Genomic DNA, 27874 nt, shown 5'->3' with positions numbered 1-27874 from the left:
CCGCGACTTCTCGGGGATCGGGGGCCCGTGATCGATCGTTAACGAGGGCGACGGACGGAACGGGCCTCGAGCGACGATTTAATGCTCCCCGCGGCCGAAACGGAGAAAACAATTTCGGATTTTTTGGCGCCCAGAAAAAGAGAGAGAGAGAGAGAGAAAGAGAGAGGCCGCTTGCGAGAAACTTTTCAGAATGATGGACGCAAAACAACTGCGGAGTATACCCTGCGGCGACGAGCCACCGCGTAAACTTCGTCCCATTTTAAAGTTACACCGCGGTGGCGCCGCCGCTTCGCTCTCCAAAACGAGAAACGTCTGCGGCCTCATTGGCAGTATTAATTAAAGCCGCGGCGACGCGTTAGCCGATAAACGAGCGGCCATCGCGAGCCGCGGAAAAATAAACCCTCTGTGAGATTTCCCTTCTTGGCACCGGCGATCGTCGTTACCGATCTCCTACAGCGGGCAGAAAATTTCCTGTGCTCCTGGATTTCCTCTGAAGAGGGGTGGAAAAACTTCTCGTCGCTACGGGCGACCTGTTTTTCTAAATTATATATTTTCTTAAACTATGTAGATTTTAAGTTTAAATATTAAATATTTTAAATACATATTTCTAACTAAATTATGTATAAAATAAATATATATAAATTATATATATTAAAAATATATGTATTTAAATTATTATTAAAATTATATCTTAAATTATATCTACCCTGTATGTGTCGAGTGATCGTAAAAAGTATTTTAAAATATTTTCAATATATATTTTTAATTAAATTATGTATAAAATAAATATATAAATTATATATATTAAAAATATATATTTAAACTATTATTAAAATTGTATCTTAAATTATATCTACCCTGTATGTGTTGAGTGATCGTAAAAAAAGTTGTACTTCAAGGCGAAAAATAAACGTAAATTTGAAATGAACATAGATAACGAAGGGTGGGTTCGACCACCCCTGCTCTAAATTATCGTCGACGAAGAAATGAAATAAGACGAGCGACGTCAGCATATTCAGCTGACGACTCCGTTCGTTCGTCGCAAGCGTGGATTGACGTCGCGAGGGGGTGAACCCAGGCCGAGATCTTGCTTTCGTTCAGCCGAGAATACAGAACTAATTATTGCTTACATAATCCGATCAACCGTGTTACCACAGACTCTGCCTGCCTTGCCGAACATGCCTTATTTTGTTCTATAAAACTGGAACGTCCTTCACGACGGATGCGCGCGTATTGTGTAATGCGTTCTCATATGCATTCTCAATGCATTCTCGCGTCGCCGTGCTATCGCAGTTAGCGTGCACCGAGGGCAACGTGCCCGTTGATAAATAAATAATGCTAAATAATGCTTTACGTAATAATGCTACGAGATAATGCTAATCAATAATGCTATTGCTCTAATAATAACAAGAGCGAAAAATGAATTTTCGAGATCCGGGCGAATTTAACGCGTTGTCGTACTTTGACGAGTCCGAATCGGGACGAAAATTGCTAGTATTAACTTTTTTTATTCCTAAGTGTTAGAAATATATTTGATTTCTAAACATTAGAAATATATTTGATTTCTAAGCATCAGAAATATTTTTTATTCCCAATTATCGGAGTTTTAAAGAACATAATAACATCCACACTTAATATTTCTGTTATTAACTTACTAAATATGTATGTTATTCTGTTCTTTAAAAATCGACTAAAATTCCAATCTCTTCTCGCCAATATTTAAGCGCTCGAGTAAATTTCATCCTACAACTTTCGCCGACAAATTTCGGATCGCAGTAACCCCGAAGAAAATGGTACATCAAAGGGTTAACGTCACGCCCGACCAACGTTATACGGCATATCGTTTTGTCCACGAGAAATGAGATTCCGATCTAAGGAGCGAGCACTCGACCGAAGTCGGAATTTCTCCCTCGAAATGGCTTAATTAAGGTTGCCGCAACGAGACAGAGAAATCGAGAGAGGAAAGAGATCGAGGCGCCGCGACAAGGAACGGTGACGAATAGGTATCGATCTAGCGGCCAGGCGGCAGGATCTAATTTACGATAAAGTAAAATCGGCCGAGAGGCTCGTGTCTCCAGAGAGAGAGAGAGAGAGAGAGAGAGAGAGAGAGAGAGAGAGAGAAAGAGACGAGGAACTGGGGAACGTTGTGTGACGGTCTCTGACTCACCCTCCGCGGGAAAAGAATTATGGCCGTCGAATGCGAGGCGGCCGCTCATAGAAATCCGAGGTTTTTCTTAGAAGTCCGCATTTACTCGAAGGCGGCGAAGGGAATACTCATGCTCGCCGATCGGCTCCGGTATAATCGAGATCGTTCGATTACGCAATGCTAATGTCGAACATGACCGACAAGAAGGGATTCGGGGCTATTCATAGTACGCGGGCGCACGCACAGCATTTATTTCGTTATTTTCCTCGTGGGTATAATACGATCTCGTGGACCCCTGTGAAATATTGTTTTCCGACCAGACATAACAACGCTCGGCTAATCCGTGGCGAACGATTCCGCAGAGATTATATGATGGAGAGAATCTGCCCGAGAGACGAGACTGGAGCCAATGCGACGACGAACGTTTCCGCCGGAATGGAGACGGAGAAACGGCAACCGTTAACAGACCGCGCTATCTTGAAGAGTTAAAAAATAGCTAAAGTTTTAAGGGAATTTTTTTGAAGGCTTAGATCGCGAGTGAGGTGCGTTTATGGTTAAATTGAGCAGCTGCGATTTGACGCAGTGGAAAGTTTGGGGGAATTGAGAAGTGTCAGATGCATTTAATTAATTTAATTTAGCTATAATAATTGAATAATAATAATCATAATTTATTATCCTTCTCGTAGAACATTGATTGCTCAATCAATCAATCACCAATCACCATTGGTAGCTTCCGGGATGTCCGAGTGTAAAACATCATGTCAATTTGCATAATTGCGGAAACAGTCGCGGTTCGAAGAAAAGACAGCTGCTTTTGTCCCCGAAAGGTCAACTTTAAACGCTTCTATAAAATTAAATAAGAGATTGAGAAACGTGGTTTTCGAGAAAACGAAGGAAGTTTTGAGCTAGCGAAGCGCGAAATTTCTCTCTGGATCGGCCAGCCAAACGTTCAACTTCCGAAATATCGACGCGCTTGCAACTTCAAGAAAATCGACGAGGAAAAATCGTTCTTTTTTCAAGCAGTTACCGCGGCGAACCTTGATCACGGAAAGCTGAACTTTCCCGGAATCATTTCACTCGCGTTATCGCGACAGAGCGTGGCCCGACACGTGCTGTTCAACGTTCGCGGAACTACTGAACAGTCCCCTAGATCGTACCGGCGCGATTCCGAGCTCCACGTTTTCCAGATAAAATCGTGGAAACGCTCCCTAATTGGGCCCTTTGTCCTCCGTCGGGTTTCCCGCCGCGGCGAGCTTCACGTGTCGATGCTTCCGAACTGGTACAGACCTCTAAAAATTCGTCGCAACCCTTACATTACATTCTATTCGCCGCTGGGCATCGGCCGATCGAGAAATCCCTCGGCTCTGCAAAAATCCCTCGCGAGCGAAAAAAAAAATCGAAACGGTGGAATCGCGAGAAAGATTGTCGGCTCGCGGGGACTCATTGGGACGGAAGATTCCGCGTCCAAGGCCACGCGCCGATCCGAAAGAGAGCGAGTGAGGAGCTTTATTATCACGCTTTCATCCCTGCGCTCCTAAATCGCGCGCGGGGGGTAGGGCGGGGGGATGGAGGCAAGGAGTTCCTGCTCGAAAATATCTAAATTTAAGAAGTGCCGTGTCGGCAGCACCGTTTCCTTCGACACTATTTCGTCTGGCCCGTGTTTCCTTGTAAATCACGGAAAAAGGCGCGCCGACGCCGAGGGGGGCTGAGGCGGCGAAGGGGGGTCGGCGAGATGGAAAGTGGATAGAGAGACCGAACGGAAATAGACGGATAGACGAATAGAAGAAGAATGAACGCGGTTGGACAGGGAGAGGCGAGACAAGACGCGAGGGAAAAGCGAGAGAGAGAGGGAGAGAGAGCACGAGAGAGACGGCTCGAGGCATCGCGAGACGGGAGGGCCGGGAAGGGGGGCACGGTATGCGAAAAAATACACTCTTGGCACTTGGCTTCGGCAGACGACGAGATAAATAGCGCGCGTGGGTGCGGCTCGGCGATGTCTACGGGCCACACGCCACGTTTCGACCGGAACGAGTCACAGACGAATCCGGCCGGGGCGGGGAGAGGGCCAAGGAAAACACGGGCCCCGCGATACCGGCCAGCCTGTTTCCACGGGAAATACCACACGGAGAACCGGACACTGATCCATGTTCCACGGGTTATAGGCTACATTAACGCTGGAACCGCCGAGGGGGGCAAAATCTCATTTGCAATTGCGGGGCCCCCCTCCCCCCCACCTCATAACGCGTGAGAGAATGCGTTGTTCGAACGACTCGGTGCGGACAATTTTGACCTCGAAATATCGAGTTGTTTCTAAGTATTAGAAATATTTTTTCCGTTTCCAGGTATCTATTTCCAAGTACAGTAATGTCTCTCTAATTGACGCCCTCAGATTGACCACAAAAATGGACAATTTGGGAAGAGGAGATACGATTTTTCGAGCCTTGCGACTCGTTTCTATAATTGCGGACAATTTATGACTATAAAAATAAACCAAATTAGCCGTTTTAGTGGACAATCTAAGCGTCTAACTGACGCTCAGATCGTGCACGAAAATGGACAATTTTGGAAGAGGAGATACGATTATTCGAGCCTTGCAGCACTTCTTTTTTATAATTGTTGACAATCGATAACCATAAAAAACAAGTCACAAGGCTCGAACAATCGCATCTTCTCTTCCCAAATTGTCCATTTTTAATGGACAATCTGAGCGTCAATTAGAGAGACATTACTGTACATTAGTTTCTTTAACAGCTCGGTAAGTTGCAGTGTTGAAGAATATACGCGTATTCCCGTAGCGACGACTGTGTAAAACCTTCTATATACGTCCTCCCTTTGTCTTCTTTCCAGAATATATCGCTTCCGTTTTCGCGTGTACGTGTCGCGCAACGCGTACCGTTCTTTATCCGCTGCGATTCCCGTATTAGTTTAAGTGCGCGGACCCGTATCCAACGGAACGAGACGACGCCACGTTTCCCTTATTCCTCCGTTCCTCCTTCTATACGAATAAAACAAATCGACCACACCGTATCCGATAAAGCTAGAAATTAATCGCGCCCCGAAACAAAGCCAAAGGCGCAGCAATTCGGTCGGCCCACGATAACCGGCTCGGCAACTCGATCGAAACCGAGCACAGCCATCGTGTTTGCTCCGATTATTATCGCGCATATATGGATCGCAGCGTGTCCCGTTCGAAGCTTTCCGATTGTGCACGATCAATGAAACGGAGCCGCGAATCTTCCCCTGGATCATCGAATAAAAGCATCGTCGGAAGGTCAGTTTCGACAATCGACCGGGATTTTTTCCGTTCGAATTTCCGCGGACAGAAGAGGGAAGCGTTGATTTTCCCTCGAGACGCGATTCGAGCGGCACAACGAGCGTGCACACTCTTGTGTGCATCGATCCACAGACCGACTCCGTGGCTTCCAGGTGCACAAAATCGAACGCAGGAACGAGGAGCGCCGAACGAGTCCGCGAAGCCGCCTGCCGGAGCGAAATATTTTGCCGTTTCGGGTAATGCACGAGCAGAATGCCACGCGACCATCAGAAGATCGATTCCTCGTCGGGCATTCGTTCGAAACAAAACCGTGGGCGGACGTATTCGGAAGGGACTGACGCGAAAAAAGAGACAGAGAGAGAGAGAGAGAGAAGAGAGAGAGAGAGAGAGAGAGAGAGAGACGAAAGAGACAGAGAAACGAAAGGAACAGAGAGGCGAGAGAGAGAGAGAAATAAGGCGGATAGACAGCTAGATACATAGATAAAGCGAGCGAGCGAGGGAGAGAGCGAGGGGGGAGAGGAGAAAAAGAAAAGGAATCGATCGGAAGGCTTACAGAACGGGCAAACGGAGCGGATCTCGCGCAACAGTTACCTCGGCACTGGATTTTGACGCAATGCGTCATATGGTCACTGTCAGACCAGCTTGAGTGGTTCTTCGAGTAAGAAGCCGACCTAAAAAGCCGAGCGTACACGCCTAGGCTGCGAGCGCTGGCAGCGGATCATCCGCAATTAGTGGGCCGTTCCGTCTCGCTTCCTCCTAATGAATTTCACCCAATTTGCCAGGGAGGATCCAGCGTTCTCGCGAGAGGACAGAGACCGCGCGCGAGGCTTGGGGCTCTCTTCCGCGAACCAGCCGGCAAACGGCAGGACGAGAGAGAGAGAGGATCGCGTCGAGGAGCCGCGAAACGGAGCAGCATTTTAATAATACGCGTATCTGCATGCCCGGGTGGACACGCAGCCAGGCGCCAACATGCCGCGAATATTTGTCTCGTCTTTTTTTCGCGAGCCCCGGCCCCCGCTGTTTACTTTCCGCGTGCGGCCACTTAGACCAGCGCGAGGAACATCATCCTTCCAGATGTCCGACGCGAAGGCTCGCCGCCGAAACGAGAGAACCGATAGACGTAATCGACGCTGCAATCTTTCGGTCCTTTCAACCCTTTGCCTCCGACGTTTCTCGACAAGACTGAGGGAACCGAAACTTCGGTCCTCGCGATCGAGATCGCGGCGATACAAGACCCTTACTGACGCTCAGATTGTCCACGAAACTGGACAATTCGGGAAGAGGAGATACGATTATTTGTGCCTCGTTGACAATTCGTAACTATAAAAACGAATAATCGTGTCTCCCCTTCTCGAATCGTCCATTCTCGAAGACAATCCGAGCGTCAATTAGAGAGACATTACCGTAACAAGCTCCGTCGAGCGACGCGAACTTCCGCGTGACAAACGTTCGGCCCGGAGAACGCGGTCTAGAATCGATTCGCATGCCGTTGCTGGACGCAAGGCGAGATATGTAGCTCGCCGGATGCAAAAGCGCTGACAAATATGGAAATTTACGAGTGTCTCGCGGGACGATCGACCGGTCCGATGACTTACACGGAGTGCACCGGCATCGACGCGCAACCTTTGCAATCAAATGCAGACCTCCGCGTCTGCTGGATCGTCGTCGACAATCGAGCAACGCGATCGCACGAGAAACAGGCCTTGGACCGAAGTCGAGCAACGGTACAGTAATGTCTCTCTAATTGACGCACAAAATGGACAATTTTGGAAGAGGAGATACGATTGTTCGAACCTTGTGGCTCGCTTTTTATGGTTATCGATTGTAAAAACGAGCTGCAAGGCTTGAACAATCGTGTCTCCTCTTCCAAAATTGTCCACTTTCGTGCACAATCCGAGCGTCAATTAGGGAGACATTACTGTACATCGCTTCGGGACTTGTCTCGATGTATTTCGGCGAGATTAAGAGATCGATCCCGATCGGATCGCGACAAGATCGTTCGTGTAACAAGAAGAGGGTGCTCTGTACTCACCCGGCGAGACGGCGAGTGCGAGGAAGGCAGCGGCCGCGGCGAGCACGAGTATCCTGACCGCGTACCCGCCGGGCCGTCTTCTGCCTGGCCTTTGACCGGCACGGGATGGTCCGCCGCCGCGTGAAACATGACGGTGGTCGTCGGCCGGTCCGGTTCGGCACGCTGCCGTTTGAACGTCGAGGACGACGTACGCCGGCTCCTCGACCCTCCTCTGGAACAGACGATGGAACAGACGCTGCTCCTCCTCGGAGTCGGCGTCCTCGGGCGGGACGACGCCGGTCGTCGCGGCGCCGCGGCGACGTGGTGATCGCGGCTGCTGAAGGTCGCTGGCACTGCAGCTGCTGCCGGTACGGTCGATTACCGGACCGTAATACATGGCCTGCAGGAGCGACGACTGCCGTGCCACCGGGGGCTGCACTCGTCAGCGTATCCTCCTCGGAACACCCTGGTACGTGACCGGGACTGCACCCAAGCCGTCCGAACCTACGACACCCAGCGATCTAGCCGATCCGCGAGGCATCACCACGACCTGGCTCCACCGAGTACCAGCACCACCAGCACACCAAAATAATAATCACAACTTCTTCTTCTTCTTCTTCTTCCCCCCTTCGTCGTCTTCGTCTTCGTTTTCTTCCTTCTCCCCCCACTCCTCCGCCGATTTCTCTTTATCTTCCCTCTCTCCCCGTCAGGCCCTCTTTTCCCCAAAGATTCGCGACGCGTGTCTCCTCGTCTTCGTTTTACCTGTCCCGTGTCAACCGCACTGCTCTCCCCTCCCCTCCCTCCCCCCTTCGCGCGGGGAGACAATCACGTAACAGTTACGCGGACCGTTCGAATTTCAAACCAACCCGCTCGAGGCCCGACCCGTCCGTCCGTCGTCCGCCGTGCGCGTCCGCGGCTTGTTTATGGTCGGCCAGCACGCGAGCGCGTCGCCTTCTCTCCTTCGCGACTCACTGAGCCACCCTATAGATTTCCAGTGTTTTCATGTCGCTTTCCAGCCCCGAAAAAATATTCGCGTCCGTCTCTTTCCCTTCTCTCTCGTTCTCTCTCGTTCTATCTCTCTGTCGCTCCCTGTCTGTCTGTCACTGTGTCCCCCAGCGCACCGGTGGCGATGCGTCGCTGGTCGGAGCGGAAGGCGCACGAAATTCCACCCCGTGCGTCGACGGAGAAAAAGAACCTCGACGGCGACGAGAGGAGACAGCCGCGTGTGCGCTCCCGGCACGTTTCTCTTCTTCCTCGATCACGGCGATCACGACCACGACGACCACGACGACGATGACGACGACGACGAGGACGACGTTGTCGGAGGGAAGAAACCCTCTAAACGAAAGCGCGCACGCTATATTACCGGCGACACGTCGCGCGTCAGTATGCGAGAGTGGTGCGCCTCGTGAAGGGAGGAAGGGTTCGTCGCACTCTTTCCTTCCAACCCCGAGGAAACCCCTTTCCTCGGCCCTTTCCGGCTCCCGTTCGGCCCTGCGTCCTCGAGAAATCCAACCACCAAAGTAACTCGGACCAAGCGGAACGGTCACGATGCTCGCGGCGAGTTCCCGCAGACGAGACGACACACCGACACGACGACGACGACGACGACGTCGACGACAACGACGATCGACGACGACGACGACGATCGACGACGGCGACGACGACGATAACGATAACAACGAAACGTGACGATAACGGGTTACGTGTTACGAATAACGGAGTTACGAAGTATAACGGAGACGACACGGAGACCCGCACCGTCCTAGTTGTGTGCCACCTTCTTCTTCCTCCTTCTCTTTCGTCCCCTGCTCGTGCCTCTCTTAATCCTTACGCTCGATGAGCAACGACAGCAGCAGCAGCAGCGACCGGCTGCAGCTCGTGTGTCCAGCGCGCCTGGACACTACCACCGTCCGGTAGGAAGTGTCGACTGCCACGAGGTGGACACCTCTGCGAGGCTCTGCCAGCGGCAGCAGCACCAGCGGTGGCAGCGGCAGAGACAGAGGCAGCGGCGGCGACAGCAGCAGCACCGGCGGTCTGCTGGTAGCAGTGGCGGTAGTAGCGGCAGTGGCAGCTGCAGCTGCTGGTGCACCGGCGCATCCGCTTGCACCTCGCATTCGGAGCCGCACGCCGTCCAGAGAGACCGTTCACGCTTCCCGTTCGCGTTCTCTTTATTCCGTCGTCCGTCTATCGCGATTTCTTTCCGACGACACGAACGGAGAGGGAAAGAGAGACAGAGACGCGCCGAAGAGAGGAGCAGGCGGTGAAGAAACGTCGCGCCGAAGAATCGCTCGTCGGGTGGGCTTTGGGGATCCGTCGTCGCGGGCACTTGAACGTATACTGACCGGACACACGCTGAAAAGCCTCCGTACCCCTGCGAAACGTGAACGCCGCCAGCGTTCGAGCTGACAGAGGGACGCGGCGACGCGGCAGTGTCTATCGTCGTCGGGTCTGCTAGGTTCGGCTACCTCCGTGCCGAGTTCGTGCCGGCCGCAAACTTCGCTCCGCTCTGCGCGCACGCGAGCTCTTTCTCTCTCCTCGGGCTCTCTTCTTGTCGGGCTCTCGTGTCGAGCCCTCGCCTAACGCAGGAGAATGTGTCCCGAGTCCCGAACGATACAAGCGGCTCTCGCTCGCCCGCCTCGCTTGCCTCGCCTCGCCTCGCCTCGCTCCGCTCGCTCGCTCGGATTCCTGCTTGCCGCCAGTGGCAGCAGCAGCGCCGCGACGCGCTCACCACGTCGTGGCACCCCCTCGATGCCCCGCCGATGCCATCGGCCTGGCCCGAAATCGATGCCCCGCAACGCGACGTCTCGAAACCACCCCCGCGACCTGTGCCATCAACCGTCCCACCCTCTCTCTCGCTCCACTTCTCCGTAACGTCCCACCCTCTCGCTCACGCGCCCTGCCTCCCTCCCACCGACCGGCCGTTTCTCCTCTTCTACCCTCGCCCCTCCTTGCTCGAGCCCCCTACCACGTCCCACCGCTCTCTCTCTCTCTCTCTCTCTCTCTCTCTCTCTCGTTCTCTCCCTCGCTCTCCCGGCTCTCCGTCGAACCCCCTCCCCAACGAGTTCTGCCCCGCACGTAACACTCGCTGTCTGTCTGTCTTTTCTACGCGTAGGGGAGAGGCGGCGTGAAGGGGACGGTTTTGTTTAGGCCCGATAGATAAATAACCGGAGAATCGTTTTTCGTCTAATTGCGCGGTTATTGCGACGATACGTTTCCGTTGCACCCCTTGTCCCGGCTCGCTGGACCGTCGGGCATGTTTTTAAGATTGACTGGAACACCGCGGGGAGAAGAGGTGTTCGATTTGTTCAACGGAATATCCACTCCCTTTGCAGCGACGATTTTAACGCGTTAAGCGCAGAATATTCGCTCGGAAATGTTCGCGCAATGTCGAGGTCGTTTAATTGATCACGCCGAAACTAGAAAGCGGGAATTTACTGTAGGAGATGTTGCTTCAGATATTTTGTAAGAATGGTTAATCTTAGTAAATCCTAGTAACGTTTAATTTGTTCAATGTATTAGAATAAAAATGAATTTCAGAAACTAGTTAAGAATTAGTGTCACCCTTACTGATACTACCCTAATGCGTGACCTTACTGTATACTTTTTACATATACCTCACTGTATACCTAATTGTATAGCTTATACATATGTATATCTTGCTATATACCTTGCTATATACCTATACTATATACCTTAGTGTAGATTATAAATTAACAGACGCGTAAATCGGAGAAGTCACCCGTCAGAGCAACGATATCAATAAAATATTCCTATATATAATATATTAAATATCTCTATATTGAATATATTAAGTATCTCTATATTTAATATATTAAATATTTCTATATTTAATATATTGAGTATCTCTATATTTAATATATTAAATATCTCCGTATTTAATAAATTAAATATCCCTATGTTAAATCGAATGGCAACGGCGAGAGGGTTAGCCCCATCGAAAGAAATAATTTCGATGTCCCGTTGAACGGGCGTCCCTTTCGTTCTTCCTCGCCGATGAACGGATACGCGTTCTCTTTTTACAGTTCGCTGGGTGCATGGTGCCCCGTAGACGACGGTGTCGGGTGACGCCGTCATCGATCTCGGAAATGAATACCTGTCGGCGCTGCAATTCGCCGATCGGCTTGCGCTAATTGTCCGCCGCCGCGCTCCAATTCGTGAGACGCCTCGATTTCGGCATCAGGGCGAACGCCCTCTGCGTGCCGGAGAATTTCGTTCGCGCAGACTTTCCGGTCTTGCCGCAGGAATCGTTCGCCGAAGGATCGAGGCGACGGCTTTACATAGCAAACGCATCAACATGATAACAACGCGCACGGTCGACGGAATTATCGCTGCGGTGCACTTACAATCCTACGGCAGTCTGCGTCCCATAAAAATTCACTGCGAACTTTTTGCTCGCCGCTTCGACCCGTTGGCACCGCTCGCGCGCTCGCTCCGCGGCAAGATGCTCCGCGAATCTTCGCGGAGGAAAGCTTGACCGCCGCAAAACAACCCCGACGGGGGATGCGAAACGTCCGTCCGAATACCGAAGCAAACCGCAGAGTTCAAGAATATCTTTCCGACCAGCATTCTGGTTGCGTTAACGCTTAGGCTACCGCGGATTTTTAAACATTCCTCGTGCACACGGCGTACGACGGTTCGATCGCAGCCTACGCTGCGAGCAACGTGCGAGTATTTCACGGATTTTCTCTATAATAATAACAATAAATTCTAGCGAAATTTATAGGGCGCCTATGGGTGCTAACGGCGCATCGGAAGCAAATTTTTGAAGCTCCCATAGGCGCCCTCGGTCGTCTCGGAGCTAGAAGGACACGCTTCTCTGTGCAGACTAGCTAGCATTCAATTTAGAAAGCCAGGTGTCCATTCCATTCCGGCCCTCCGAGAATTATTTAGTAAAACTATCGCCTATTTCTGCATCGTATCGGCGTCTTTGACGCTGGGCGACCCCTCCCATTCGGAGCAATATCGCTAGAGGTTGCGTAACAGAAGGCCGCGGGGAACCAGCGTCCACGTTGGTGTCCACTAATTTCGGTAACTACCGGCGAATGCCGCGGAAATGGCCCGATCCGGCCGTTAAACCGTACGACGCCGATAAAACGAGGCGTGCACGGGGCTTAACCAGCAGGGCTGGTCCCCCGCCCCCGTCTCCCTATCAAATCTCGTGGAAAGCAGGACGCCGCGTTCCGTCCTCTCCGAGTCGCCTTGGAGATGCCTCGGAGCAGCGGCGAGAGGAGTCAATAGACTCTACGTTGCGGCAGATGTACGTATCGATTTTGGAACGTTGATTCGCGCGTGTTCCAGAACGATACCGTTGCCCTCTCTGCCACGGCGAGAGAGAGAAGGATACGGAGCCGCTGCGGAGGAAAAGAGAAGCGGCTGGCCCGCGTTTCTCGCTTCTTCAAGATCAGTACGGCTCCTGGTCGGATCGTCTTCGCTGGCCTATCCCGACTTCGCTGGTCTTCGTTGGTCTTCGCTGGTGTTTACTGGCCTTTGCCGATGTCCCCTGGTGTTCCCTGGCGTTTCTGGGCCTAGCTGGGCTGTGACGCGTCCGCGTTGCCATTACCAGCAGGCATGCGGGACGAGGCAGGGGGTTTCCAGAGCACCTGGAGGCCACTGGGTGGCCGGCATTACCCTCGCCAGGTGGTTGCAACTTGTTGTTGCGGCTCCCCGCTTCTTGGGCCTTGCCGCCTAAGCTTCATTGCGCGGCCCGATGCAGTTGCGCGACACCCTACACCGCACCCCCGAATGGACCATTAATGAGCGTTCGACGTCGCCGTCTATTCACGTCGAATCGACTAATTTATTTCACGGCTCTCGCATCGGGAAGCCCCGGAGGCTGTCGGCCGAGTAACAGCTTCCCGGTCATCCGGAATATCGCAACTTACCGTCCAGACCGGCTGCGGGATCTTACCGGGCCAATGAAAATGCAGGAATGCGTTGCGGTCACTTGTTCCATTTGCATTATCCTGCCTATCTGCATTATCCTGCCTATTTGCATTATCCTGGCTATTTGCATTATCTTCCTGGACAAAGGAGTTGGAATCTCTTTGATTGAAATCTGTTAATTCCCTTTATCGATTTGCAGTACCTACGACTAGTATTCCTGACACCTGAACTTCCTGATACTTGCTCATCTAAAAAATGTTAAGCCCAATTTAACCGTCTAAGGTAATTCTAAGATCATTTTTATAAATGTAAATATTACATAAATTATATATTTATTATTGTTGGTTATATTATGTAAATAACTATAATGTCTCGTATATCAGACAAAAAGAGAGTTAAAGAGTAATTGCGATTGATAAATTTCAAAAGAAATTATTTGCAATGCAGTATGCTGCAACATTTGGGAACGAATGTTCAGGGAGAATGGTTAGAGAGAAGGTATTTTTAGTATTAGTATATTATATATATAGTAATATATGTATTTAGTATTTGTATATTTATATATATGTATAATATAGTAATATTAGTATATTAATATATCAATATAGTAATATTAGTATATTTTATTATATCAATATAGCAATATTAGTATATTATTATATCAATATAGTAATATTAGTATATTATTATATCAATATATCAAATATATATTTATATCATATTTCAATGGATTGTGAACAGATTGCTTGATTCGTGGCGCTAATAGTTTATTTTCGTCGTACGATTCCATCTGTCCGTAATCGATTTCTCGAGCTAATAATACACCGATATCGCGCATTATATTATTTTCTATTCTAAGCATTCGATTGGCATTCGATTTGTCATACTACGTACACGATAACCGTAAGTTCTGTCAAGGTTATGTGGAATTTTTCTACCCCGAACTATACTTGTACGATTTCTTTTACATTGTATATAAACAATAAGAAAATCAGCGTTGAATAACAGTTAAACATAAAAGTAATTGACAATTAATTCGTATTTATCGACTGTCGAAAGACTTACCGGTACGTTGTAGTGTTCTCCGACCGATAGTATAATGTCGACGTGGAATTGGCCTTTGTTCTTCGTCGAAGAGTAATTGTTGACTTCTGTTTCTTAGTACATCTTGTAGAGGAGAATTTTCTGAATCCGTTCGGTCCATTTTAGCACTAAATTCGCGGTTCTTCCCAATTAAAACACCAATTATCTCGACAGCGATAACACCTTCTGCCTAAGAAGCGCGCGGATTTTCGCGATGCGATCGCAGCGCCGCGCGCGGGAAAATCCAAACGCTCTGCGAGTTCGAAAGTGGTAAGTTCAAATTATCCGGTTGTACAATCCTCGATAACTGTCGAGCCCGTGCAACCTTGACTCTACGATGATAAACATATTCATTTGAACAATGAACTGCACCGAAGGAGAACGTTTCTGTGCAGGATGTACTTACAATTGTCTTTGTAACAATAAATAGGATAATGGAGGTAATTATTATGGTGTAGCCAATTAGTGTCAAATCGTCTCTGACATAGTTTTAAGTAGAAGAAGCGAAAATATGAAAAAATTGATTAAAGCCATCGTCTCTAATGTGAGCTTTTAAACAACTTATTATGATATTACATTTTATTATCGAAAATAAAATTTATTAAAGCATATTACATGCTAAATTTTGTGACGTTTCTTATTTTTCTTCGTCGCTCCACTCAATTGCTATTTCTGCAAAAACTTGATCGAGCTAAAACTAGTCCTTCTGACGTCTCAGAAAAATTCAATTCGTCCGGTCCAATTTCAGAAAAGTTATTCCAGCTTCAAATTTCTATATTTCCGCATATATTTTTGTCGACGACTGTATATTATCGATGGCGCGCGGCTGCAGCTGTTAAAAGAAACGAGGCCCAAGTAAAAATGTATTTCATCTGCGAAGTAATTCAACAAACTGAAAACAATAAAACACTATTATAAAACAACCCTGAATTCTCCTAATATTTTTACAAATTCCGTGTTTCATCCTTCCAATTTTGTCAGAAATGCATCAAATCCGCGGTCTAATCATCGATCGCGAAGAAAACGGTAGAAAATATATTTCTCTTGGACACGTCGACTATAATGTCGCCGAGCCACAGTATATTTATTCAGTTGCATTTATTGTATCTGTTACACCAACCTATACAGAGCCAGAGTATATTGTTGTTTAATCGGGCCCACGTGAATGGACCGAGAGTCAGCGGAACCGTCGCTTTAAGGAAGAAAGTTTCGCGGAAAGACACACGCAGCTGCGTTCACGGATCATTTACCGGTGCCGGTTACCCTTGGCTGTGAGGTGATACGTCCTTCGGACACGACCCCATTGTTCCCGGTGAAAGGAATACGTGGACGCGCGCTCGTGTCACGCGCCCGGCCGATCTTCCGCAAAATAAAAGGATCCTCCGGTGTGGTGACCCCTCGCGTGGCACGCGCCACCGTCCACCTTTCTTTCCTTCCTCGGCAGGCCCAGCCGTCGCCTTTCAGATCCCCAGGATAAGGAATCGCTCCCTGGAAGCCTGGAGGGGACTCGGCATATTGCTCTTTGGAAAGCCCACCTTCTCGCGAAACTGAATGGTCGGCTGGTTCCGGCGTGCCGGCACCTTTGATGTGCCTCCACGGCGGCCACCCTGGCCGCATTCGACTCGCTATCCTTGACCATGGGGATGATTCACCCCTCCGCAACCCGTTTCTCCCTTCTTCCTCGCAAGAAGCTTCGCCGGATCGCTCTTCGAAAAAAAAGAAAAGAAAATGAACTAGTAGACGCGGCAACGTGCGACCTTGAAACTGGAGCGGGCTAAAAATCGCCTGGACAATGCGTGCCGGCTGAACTCCGGATCGGAAGAAGAAAACAAAAAACCAAAAAAAAAAAGAAACAATGCGTACATTATTCGGCCCGGTTGCACCCCGCTGGCTAAACACGGAGCCAGCGGTGTGCTTCGATTCCGATATCGCCGGGGGTTGTTTTCCAAGGCCGCCCTTGAGGATTTAAAGAAAGCCGGGGATAAATGGCGGCCCGCGCGGCTTCTGGCTGCGCGCAGCCCGGATCGCGTGATTCGAACGCCGATGATTGAGCGCACAAAGGAGGCCAAACAATGGCCTCTCGAGGGCGCAGGTGAAAAAACCGACGTTTTCCGAGCCCGCTCGCGATTCTCGCGGCCGATCCTCCTCCTGGAAAACGTTCCGAACGATCACTCGAGCTTCTCGATTCTGGGACAGTGGATCGCCGCGTCTTCATTCATCGGGGAAGGACCTGTACGGCGAAAAGGGGCTGGTCAGCTCGGGCTGGAACGAAACGCAACGTCGCGGGAAGGGGTTCCCGGGCATTGGGGGATGACCGATACAAGTGGGACGTTCAAGAAAGGGGTTAGGTCCCATGCCGGTGACAACGGCAAAACTCGAAACGACGTCGCCGGACTTGGCTTCCGGCCATTTCCCGGCTATCGATCCATGGAAGCGTTACGACGAGGCTGCCCTACGTGCAATTATAGGTGTATCGTATGTATAATCCGACCCTGGTACGTGGAGAACGCGGGACGCGCGGGGGGAAGAGAAGGAGGAGGAGGAGGGCCCCCGGATCGGCGCACAAGGACGATCCCGAAAAATTTTTGGCCGACTGCACGGGATCCGCGGATTCGAGGCACGCCGGGCACGCTATTCGGGGCAACTGGTTTATCGCTTAGGCGTTCAGCTCAGGATTTAGTGTTTCCTGCGGGGAGAAACGGGTCAAACAGGGGGTCCTCGATGCGATAACAAGAACGTTTCCGCGTGGAACGTCCAGGAAAAGGGGCTCGCGCTCTTTCTCTTTCTTTCACTCTTTTTCTAGAGCGCCCAGGCTCGCGGATGGACGGCCGAATTGATGGGTCTGGTCACCTATAGCGATCGTTATCGGCGGCCGCACAGGTCGCGTTTGCTCTCCGACACGCCTAGAACCGAATGTAAATAGCATCGCGATTAGTTCCAGCCAGGCTGGAAGTAAGTTAGCATTTGCGCTCGAGATTAGGTCAGGCTGGACGACGCAGTACCTTCGGCCAACCTAGATCCCACCCCCGTCCGCCCTCCGTGATCTCTTTTCATCCTATTAGCGTGTTTTAATTATCAAAATGCTTCGGCTGGTTGATAAACCAGCTTTTACTAGAATATACAACGGAGCTAGAATTTCGGAATCGCGGTGACATCGTCCACGGAGGATCGCTCTGACCGCTTCCTATAACGCGTTTCGAGGAACTGGCCGTGTAAGAAGCACGTACTTTACCCGCCCCCCACGGACATGCAACACAACGGTGCGTTTCCACGTATGCGTGGAATCGATAACTGGGAATTAGTCTGACAGGCTGTCTGCCGGAGCCGAGCACGTGTGTATACGCGAAGAACTCCGCCGGCCGTGTTAAAGTAATTAGACGGCTCGGTTAATCGAGCCGGACGCGCTCGGACACGGCGTTCGAAACGATCGTCGGATCGATCGCGCGATTTCTACGATCGGGGTTTTCAAGATTCTACGGCGGCGTCGCGAAGCGTCTTCGGAAATTTGAACGTTCGAACGTTCGCCGCGCTGGAATCTCCGGTCGAAAATTCGGCTGAAAATTCAGCTAACATGACGAACTTATGTGCAATTCTTCGAAAGAATATTGTTCGTAAATTCGGCTGTTTTATTGCGGGATTTTTTTTCAAATTAATCGCGGTCTAGATTTGTACGGGGTGATGCATGGTTCGCGCTGCGTCGAAGCTCGTAGAACGATGTCGCGTCGCGGAAAGACAAACCGAGGGGATGAATGAAAATATGTTCGCAGAAATGGCAGTGCGCGAGCTAGCACAGGACCGAGATAAATAGAGGATCGCCGTAGTCGGTAGCGGGGATCAATATGTCACAACCACGGTCACAAATACATGCGGCAATGAACGAATATACATGTACGTATATGTATATGTACATACATATAGAGTCAGCTGGATAAATGTGCCAGCTTTGCGAAGTTATAATTAATATTTCAAAGAGGAACACTCTGCGCCGACGATTTGTATTCTTCGTTATCGATAACGCGGAATGTATCTCGCTTAAAAATTTAAATACGCAAAGATCGTTATCTACGAAATATTTTTCTAATTATCACTAATGTCGTAAGTTTGTTTCAAACAGGACAGATATATCGATCGTAGCAACAAATTAGACGCGCCGAGCTTGTCTCCATCAAATATATTTATTGTTACAAAGAAAGTCGTAAGTACATTCCGCACAACAATGTTAAAGTGTAACAAATATTTGTTGAGAACACTGTTCTCCAATGAGGTTTTTTGTATAAATGAATTCGTTAATGATCGTACGGTTAAAGTTGCCCAGTCGCCCGATAGTTATCCATGATTTTGTCGCCAACGACGAGATATTACGAATTTAACGTTTTTCGGGCGCTTCGAGCGTTTTTGAAGTTTCCCGCGCGCGGCGCTGCGGTCGACTGATCGATCACGCACAACATTTCGCGGGCTACTCCAGGCAGAAGAGGGTACAAGTTCCCCAAGTGATTAGTGTTTTAATTGAAGAAAGAAATCATGAATTTAGCGTTGCGACAGACTGGGCAGCTTCGGAAAATACTCCTCTACGAGATGCACCAAAAGACGCGACTCAACAATTGTTGTTCAACGAAGAATAAAGACGAATCCAATGTCGACTTGATCCTAACGGTCCGAGGACACCTAAACGTACCGGTGAGTCCCTCGACATTCGAGATAAATATGCATGAATTATCAGTTATTTTTATTTTTTAACTGCGATCCAACATTGATTTTCAAACCACACCTTATCTTGTATATATAGATATATAGAATATAAAAGAAATCGTAGAAGTACTTCGAGGTACAAATTCAGATACAAAAACTTATCGTGTACGCTTATGTTTCTTTCGCGAAGTTGCTCCGATTGTACAACGCTATAAAAACTTAGTTACCGTATTACGCAAGTTCGACAAATCAATCGAATCAATGCTTACAATAGAAATGAATATAATATGCGGTATTGTTGTTATTAGTATTATTAGCTCGAAAAATCGATTTCGGACAGGTGAATCAAACGACGAATATAAACTGTTTTATATTAGCACCACGAATCAAGCAATCCTGTTCATAATCCATTGAAACATGATATAAATATAATCGATATAATATACTTTATGGTATTAAAAATACCTTCTCTCTGACTGGCCTATGAACATTCATTTTCGAATGTTGCAACATACTGTATTACAAGTAATTTCTTTTTTTTTTAAATTTATTCATTGTAATTACTCCTTGCTCGACCTCTCAGGGGCAATCGCGTTTGTGGCAGAACTTGTGCCAGTTTCTGTGATTAAGTTCAATTGAAACATGTTTCAATTAAAGAAATCAGCTACTTCTGCTAACTCCCTTGCTCTGGCTTGCTGGTGGGCCCAACGATCCTCCGCAAGCTTGTCGCTTATTGCCCACTTGTCATGGTAAATGCGCTTTCCACAAGTTGGACATTTCTTACCCCCTGTAAAAACAACAACAGAATTGCTTATTTAGAAGACACGGATCGCACATATAACATATATTTAATTACCATGGAATGGAGGAGTCTTCATGAATGTCACAAGACAATGCAAGTGGAACAAGTGACCACAGTACAATCTCTCTATATGCATGTTCGCATTCTCGTTGGTTTCTGCTTCCTCTGGATTTGTTGGCAAACATTTCTGTTTGCAAGACTGACAATGCTCTTGTGGCAATTTCTTCACAGACCTAAATGAGAAAGAAGAAACAAAATGAAGACTCGTCGTAACTTCGTGAGACATTTCCAATCGAAATACCTTATAAGAAAGGAGGCAACAATGTTCAACGAAGGTGACGGTGCAAATGGAGTTTTCTGCGACTGTTTGTTCAACGGTGGCTCCACGCACTGCCTGCCTAACTCTCGACCTTGGCCCAAGAAATATCGGGTAAACAGTGGAGGGAAATTCGTGTCAGCATCTTCCAATCTAGGACAAAGGTAAGAAAACTTTAGCTGCTGTCTCTGCACCCGCATATAAAACTGCCCATTAATTACACATACTTCACACAATCGACTGGATAATCGTCTGGTATTTCAATCTTGGCCTTGAGATAGTACAATCCTTGCTGAATCTTCAAGTAGATGCAAGAATGCTTCTGTCTCAACTTTAGTTCGTCGTCACTCTCCAGGGTTTTTTTTAGGGTAGAGATTTCATCGTAGCAACAGATCAGTGGATTCTCGTCTATGAAATTACGGATCAGCTTCAGCATGGGAAGCACCTGCGAAGAGAGGAACCGCAGAATTAAATAGGAAATTCAAGAGGCTGTACAGTCAAGACGAAAAGTGACAATAATTTCACCTGTGCTTTCCCCAAGAGTTTCTTGCATTCCTTCTCGCAAACTTCTGTTAATCCGTCGAGCAGCTTCGACGACAGAGTTTTGCTCTTCAGCTCGACCAACAGCGGATTGTCAGGATAGTCCTTCGAGAACTGGATGCACGCAACGATCGTCTTGAACTTTGTTTTCCTGCGGACGAAAGGGGCATACGTAAAGAACGGTTCACAAAATCGTCAATCGTCCTCGAACTTACGCTATTTCCACTCGCACCATTGTGTGCACACAGGAGACGAGGCGACTACCTTCGACAACATTTTGACAGAGTTTTGACACTTCTTGCAATTCATCGTCGATAAAGCCCATGAGAAAATTGAAACAACTTTATGCCACGCTATCGACACACCTTCCCGCTGTTTTTTGTTAGCGAATCACGTCGAATACCTCGGGAGGAATCAACATAACATAACCAAACAACCGGAGGTGCACGGAGTCGCTAGGATCTACGTTCCCCAAAAATTAGAATTACGTCATCCGATCACGATCAAGGTCAGACGAGAAATATAAACGACCGTTCGCGTCACGACGTGACGAACGTGTACGTGGTGAAATTTATCAAACGATCGGAAGAATAACCGTCGAGCAACGAAATCGAAATCAATAAATAAAGGGAAACGAAGTGTCCATGCTAAATACTTTATTTCCTACAATGGATACAGTAATACAAAAACAAAAACAACCACAAGGTTGCTTTTCAGCGGAGCACGGCCGCCATTTTACGTTCGCAGCTCGACCCGCGTATCAAAAATCATTGCTCTGCTCTTAGGAAAATAAAGTTCAGCAATTTCCACGCGATTGTCACAGGATTAATTATTGTTCGCAACACGGGAGCCACGTGTTAAACAAAAACACAGGATTATTTTCTCGTCAGCTGATTGGCGGTTCGGACAAGGTGGAAAAACGGTACGCGACGGCGGTTCTTGTATGCCGGTAGTTCATGGCGGCGACCTAACCTTTGCGGCACGTGCACACGGGAAATTTGAAATTGCCATGTGAAAGTCTGCGATTGAAGAACAACGAGGGAAAAATGTCGCAGATCGCCAACACGAGGGAAGTGATCCTGACGAGCGACAGCACCGGCGAACATTGGAGCGCAGCGACGTGGGACCCACGCACAGGGTCCACCTTGTCGACGTACAAACACGCGGGAGCATTGGCGCAGGGCACTCTGCAGCTGCTGGGCGACAGCTATATAATCGGCGCAGACCTCACGAAACCTAGGATCCACGTATGGCCCCTGAACAACCCTAATCCGGTGTCTAATCTTCGTTTGACCACGCCGGGTAAAGTGACCGCCCTGGCTTGCACGCCGAATGGCGCCTTTATGGTCGCAGCCATCTCGGAGAAGCTGTTCCTCTGGCAAGTGTGCAACGGCAAACTGCTGGGCCATCTGTCGCAGCATTACCAAACGGTGAACTGTCTGTCCTTCAGCAGCGACGGTTCTCTGTTTGCCAGCGGGGCCGAGGACGGCCTCGTCTTCGTGTGGTCCCTCTTCAGCGTCGCCAACGACGAACGATCTACGCCTCTCCACGGATTCTCCCACCATTCCCTGCCGGTGAAGGACCTGCGGTTCGGCCACCCTGGCCCCAGAGGAAGACTGTGCACCGTGTCCCTGGACCGCACCTGCAACGTCTACGAGCCAGGAAGCGGTATCCTGCTGTTGACCCTGGTCTTCGACGTGCCTCTGACCTCGGTCTGCCTCAGCAACCGCGACAGCGACCTCTTCGTCGGGTGCACCGACGGCAGCGTCTACAAGTTCAACCTGCACGAGCCGCCCCGCGGTATAGAGCATCACGTGACGGTGCGAGACGGCTCGGATTCCGAGGGCACCGTCGTCTTCAGGGGCCACAAGTCCACGATCGTGGCCCTGTCGACCTCGATCGACGCCAGGTACTTCCTTTCCGGATCAACGACCGGCGAGGTGCACCTCTGGGACGTCGCCAGCCGCCAGGTCCTCAGGACCATCGAGCACAAGGGGCCCATCACCGCGGCATTCTTCGCGAAGAACTACGAGAACTTCAAGGTCGCCGATCTTCGGCCGAACCTGGTCGTCGCCAATCTGCAGAGGATATCGGACGACGTCGACGGCAAGCAAAGCGTCGTCCAGGTGGTTTCCAGGGATAAAATCGATCCGGATTTCCTCCGGTTTGAGTCCTTTGTTGGCGACGCCGTGGAGGACGCGGCTGCGGGGGACTCGCAGTCCGGCAAGCTGCTCGAGATGAGGGAGGAGATCGAGAGGCTGAGGAGAATCAACGCCGCGATTTATCAGTACAGCGTGAAACAGATTCTGGGAAGGGATTTTGAACGGTCGGACGGAAACGGTGCGGCCGAGGAACAACGGCCTTGAACTTTTATACGGAGCATCCGAGTTGAATAAACAGTTCCCGTTGCATCGTTCGTTATACTCTTTCGCAACAACCCCCCCTCTTTGCCTTGTAGAATATTCCAGGGAACGTCGGTTCTTCGAGACGAGATATAACGGTAGAATCGCTGTTTCTGCTCGAACAAGTTATTAACCGGGGTGCAGTGCGCGCGCGCGACAAGGCTGTAAAGCAGAGCGTTGCAGAAAATTTCTATTCTCGAGCAAACAGTGTTCCCTTCGCGATAGATTTCGCCGAACTTCCGGCACAGTTGCGATAAGAATTTTGATTACGAGGGAGATTGATAATTCTGTTGCCTCCGCCGTGTTGCAAAATCGCTGTGTTCCGCTTTAGAGAGGTCTTGAGAAACTTGCCGGGCGCATCGTGACTCGTAAACTCTATGCAAACGCGTATTTTTACGGATAATATTATACAGATTCATGTATTAATTATTCATTTAGACATTATATTATACAGACTTTCTTGCAGATTTAACCCTTGGCACTCGATGCCGTTTCAACGGTAAATCTGAGATCATTATTCCGACTTATGGTATTTCCTTTTTGCATGACAAAGTGCATTTTGTGCATATGAAGTTTAGTTTGGTGATTCATGCAATGGTTACACTTTTAATTTAGATTTCTCGCATCTGTACTTTGATAATGTAAAAATGATAAAATTGTACATAAATTATATAGAAATTATATAAAAATTATAATTATTATTATTACGCGATACAACAATTTCAGTGGCGCCGCCACGCGAGCGCGAAGGGGCAATATTGTACAAGCTGTTCAGATTTGTGTAAGCAACGGATTTAACTACAAATCCGTGCGTTGGAAAATTGAGGAGCCGTCCTGCAAAGACTATCAGGGGCTGCGGAACAGTCCCTAAGGGTGATCAATGAATCATGTTCTTTGCCGGGGTTGGAAAGGAGGTCCAAGGGAGCTTACGGGCGACGTGGACCAAGTAGTGCGAGCCCCGCAAGCTCTGTTGATGTTATTTCAAGGGAAACAAAGGGTCCCTACCCTTTCTTCTCGGTACGTAAGGCACAGCGGTTGATATTACAGTGCATTCGATCAATTCAGTCGATCAAGAACAGTTGGTCACGGGGAGTATTTGCGCCGCGGATTGCACAGGCGATCGGTCAACCCCTCCGCTCCACGCGGATGATTAGAAACTATTATTTCTAAACGCGAGGTGCCAGCCGATTTTTTTTCTACGAAAAACTTACTCTGCGATATATTAAGTTTGAGTTGAATTAATCGCAAATTATGAATTTGTATTAATTCGAATTACTTGCTGGTTGAATTTATTTGAATTACTTGCTATTTGAATTAATTTGAATTACTTACTATTTGAATTGATTTGAGTTACTTGCTACTTGAATTAATTTGAATTATTTACTACTTGAATTAATTTGAATTACTTGCTACTTGAATTAATTTGAATTACTTACCACTTGAATTGATTTGAGTTACTTGCTGCTTGAATTAATTTGAATTACTTTACTACTTGAATTGATTTGAATTACCACTTGAATTAATTTCAAGCCGAATAAATTTAACAATAAATTACTTAGAAACGAAAGAGTTAACCGCATTATTTCTCAGTCAATTTTTACGTTTCCTCAAAATCAGAATCTCTAGCCCCGTTCTCCCCCCACGAAACTATTTTAAGTATCGAACATCGTTATAACTGCGAAGAAAACGGTACGGCAAGGGGTTAATGAGGCAGCGTTACGTTGGGCGGGAGTTACAATTTCATTCGCCCGGTTGTCAAGTGCCATTAGGAAGGGCTGCGATTTTCGGTCGGCGCGTCAAATGAACCGGGCATAATTATTCGACCGGCATCAGTCACGATCACGATGTTCAGGTCGCGCCATTTTCCATCGGCGGATCGCGGGAACCCGGCGTCGCGTTCCCGCAGCTTTACAAACAGCCGGCCGTATTTTACCGGGGAAATGTAATCGCGTTACAAAAATGAAATTCGCCCACGGTAATTGGAAGAACGACCGATTCACTTCGCCGGATCGAACGTACCGCCGCGGAGCGACGCTCGCGGGGGTTGAAATAATGTTCGCGGCGCGATAATAACATCGGGAACGGCGCATAAAACGCGTGAAATTGAAATGTGGGGGCGGCGGTCGATGTGTGCCGCACTCCGCACAGATTTTCGTCGCTCGAAACTCGCGCTGAGAAGCGAAAGATTCGCTTTCGAAACTTATCTGGAATACGCGGCGTGCGGACAGCGAACGCGCGCAGCGTTCCGGAAAGCGTTTTTTCGTGGCCGAGAGTCGATTTTTCAAGCTTGATGTAGTCGACAAAATTCTTTCGCTACGAAGTGACAACCCTTTCAAGCTGCCAAACTCTAAATATTCGTTTTAGACGATTCCGTGCTGAGGTACGACGTTCTAAATACAACATCGTGAAAGTCAAAAGTAAAATTGAACCTTTTTCACACCAATTATTGAATATTAATATTAAAAATATATATAATATATATTTAAATGCATAATATAATATATATTATTATTAATGTATATATTTATATCATAATAATAATATAATTAATATTAAATAAATTATATATTATTATATTACTATTAATATATAATATATATATTTTATATATATTAATATATAAAATATTGAATATTAGAAAACAAGTTTTAATGATGACTTTGTACAAATTAGCTGATGCATACACAAATAGCGTCAAATTTATGACGATTGAAACTTCGAAAAGAGTTTAAAAAAAATTCTGAATTTGAAATTTTCAATTTATCCCCTTGCAACCCTTGCGTGTACAATAATTTTCACAAATAAAATACCAACAGTAATTCGACGCCTTGGCAAAAGACAACCAACACAACGAATCTCCTTAAACTTGTACATTTTTTCGTTAAAAAAATCTGTCTCTCGTGCGAGTTGCCAGAAACCGTCGCGACGAAGATCGCGTCGGGACAGCGAACGACGCAGCCGTTCTTTCGACGAGGTTAAATTAACCCTCCAGCATTTTTTCCGCCGGTCGGACAGGAAACGTTGTTTCGCCGGAGGAATGGAATTCCGCGGGGAGGTAGAGCCGTGGGGTGGAGAGGCATAAGTTTAGCATCTCGTAAATTTGTTTCGTTATGTGCTCGCAAGCTCCGGTTATGGGATACTTCGCCGGCGTCAGGCGAAACTTTTCATTGTGCCTAACACAATGATTTGCGAGCTCGTCGCGTACTTTTCGCGGGGAAGAGGAAAAAAGAAACGAAAAAGACGCCGTTTAAATGGCGCGCGCCGACTGGTTCCGCGGAAGCGGCGAGGAACGGGTCGTGAACAGAGGGGTTGGAGGACGAGGGGAAAGCAAGCAAAGCAAGTTGCCTCTTTGCTCTGTCTCCCCCTGGGAAACGGTCCTCTTGGCTGCCGGATTCGATAATAATATTTGCGAAAATTCCCGGCCGCCATGAGCCGGAAAACTCTTGTCTAAACAATGTTAATGAAGCGCGTGCACCGAGAGGCAATATTATTCGCGACGGACACGCCGGATCCGGCTTTAAATACCATTCCTCCGGAGAGCTCGTTTCTCGCTGGTTCTACGCCCGTGCTACCCGCACACCCCCGCCGGCCTGGCTCACTTAATTAAAACGTAACGGGGCGATGATCGATCTTAAACGTTAAATATGGCGGTGTATCACAGTGTGTCCCTGGCTCCTTTGTATTTAAATGAGACACGCCGCGCCTCTGGCCGGCTCGTGAATGAATGCAAATGAGCCGTTTACGAAACCGTCCCGTACGTTGGAAATTAAATTAGGCCCGGACCCGTTCGCCTCTCCGATAGAAAAGTTTGCATGGGAATTGCACCGGGCTGAGAGAAATTGATGACACCGCTGAATCTGTCGTCTCTCTTCGCTCTTCGAAGATAGGGAGATACGGACGGAAAGAGAGGGAAAGAGAAAGAGAGAGAGAGAGGAGGGCCTCGTTACATATTGATCGTCCGTTTTTATATTTTTATTATACGGTGCTCGAGGAATCCGCGGGCATCGATGGGTCTGCTGCCGAATCGGAGAAGTATTATTACAAGAAACCGGATACATACACACACACATATATACATACATACATTTATACAGCGAAGAGGATGTCCGCGGTCGGATCGATAGCGTTTGCTACTCGGCGCTCTCTTTGTATCGCGCGAAATAAGCGCGGCTTCTGTTCCCATGCGGAACACCGGGGCCACCCTAAGTAATGTCTCCCTAACTGACGCTCAGATTGTGCAGAAAAATGGACAATTTGAGAAGAAGAGATACGATTATTCGAGTCTCGCGCCTCGTTTTTATAGCTGTCGAGAATCGGTGATTATAAAAACAAGGCGCAACATTCTAATCAATCGTATCTCCTCTTCCCAAATTGTTAATTTTTGTGCGCAATCTAAGCGTCAGTTAGGGAGACATTACTGGTACATCCACGCACGTAACCGGCGTTCGATTTTTCAATTTCGAGCGGTCGAAAATGCCGTCAAGAACGTTCGTATAAAAATATTCCGTCGTTCGGCGCGTCGCGAGAAAATGTCTCCCTTATTGACGCTTAGATTGCGCAGAAAAATGGACAATTCGGGAAGCGGAGATACGATTGAATTGAGTCTTGCGCCTCGTTTTACAGTTACGAATTATCAACAGCTATAAAAACGAGATTTAAGGATCGAACAATCGTCTCTGTTCTCCCTAAATTGCCCAATTTTCG

General features: G+C 48.3%; 3 protein-coding genes and 1 long non-coding RNA gene across 7 annotated transcripts in view; 1 reads left to right on the top strand and 3 right to left on the bottom strand.

Annotated features, from left to right (window-relative positions):
* Positions 1 to 10152, bottom strand: part of LOC117224154 (protein kinase C-binding protein NELL1) — a 90566-nt gene extending 80414 nt beyond the window's left edge. The window contains exon 1 of one of the 4 annotated variants that reach the window (XM_076526128.1): positions 7453 to 10152. In XM_076526128.1, the coding sequence (XP_076382243.1) occupies positions 7453 to 7828 (376 nt within the window). In that variant the 5' untranslated portion in view covers positions 7829 to 10152. The remainder of the gene's footprint in view (positions 1 to 7452) is intronic. The other 3 variants (XM_076526124.1, XM_076526126.1, XM_076526127.1) reach the window with 3 other exon arrangements.
* A 764-nt stretch (positions 10153 to 10916) lies between these two features.
* LOC117224315 (uncharacterized) lies at positions 10917 to 14630 on the bottom strand. Its single transcript, XR_013034725.1, has 2 exons — positions 14404 to 14630; positions 10917 to 13586 (listed from the first exon to the last, which is right to left on the bottom strand). It is a non-coding gene; the product is annotated as an uncharacterized LOC117224315 (long non-coding RNA).
* A 3947-nt stretch (positions 14631 to 18577) lies between these two features.
* Positions 18578 to 21239, bottom strand: LOC117224206 (uncharacterized). Its single transcript, XM_033476973.2, has 6 exons — positions 20984 to 21239; positions 20754 to 20919; positions 20456 to 20673; positions 20214 to 20381; positions 19967 to 20145; positions 18578 to 19897 (listed from the first exon to the last, which is right to left on the bottom strand). Exons 1-6 carry the CDS (start codon positions 21091 to 21093, stop codon positions 19758 to 19760), a joined length of 981 nt encoding a protein of 326 aa, XP_033332864.1. The 5' UTR covers positions 21094 to 21239; the 3' UTR covers positions 18578 to 19757.
* A 348-nt stretch (positions 21240 to 21587) lies between these two features.
* Positions 21588 to 23179, top strand: LOC117224205 (WD repeat-containing protein 18). The gene has a single exon (XM_033476972.2). It carries the CDS (start codon positions 21815 to 21817, stop codon positions 23132 to 23134), a length of 1320 nt encoding a protein of 439 aa, XP_033332863.2. The 5' UTR covers positions 21588 to 21814; the 3' UTR covers positions 23135 to 23179.
* Positions 23180 to 27874: the final 4695 nt, after the last annotated feature.

This window comes from Megalopta genalis, chromosome 13 (assembly GCF_051020955.1).
Source record: "Megalopta genalis isolate 19385.01 chromosome 13, iyMegGena1_principal, whole genome shotgun sequence".
In the NCBI taxonomy this organism is placed as follows: Eukaryota; Metazoa; Arthropoda; class Insecta; order Hymenoptera; family Halictidae; genus Megalopta; species Megalopta genalis.
The sequence above is the reverse complement of the archived record's forward strand: the minus strand, read 5'-3'. Positions and strand labels throughout refer to the sequence as shown.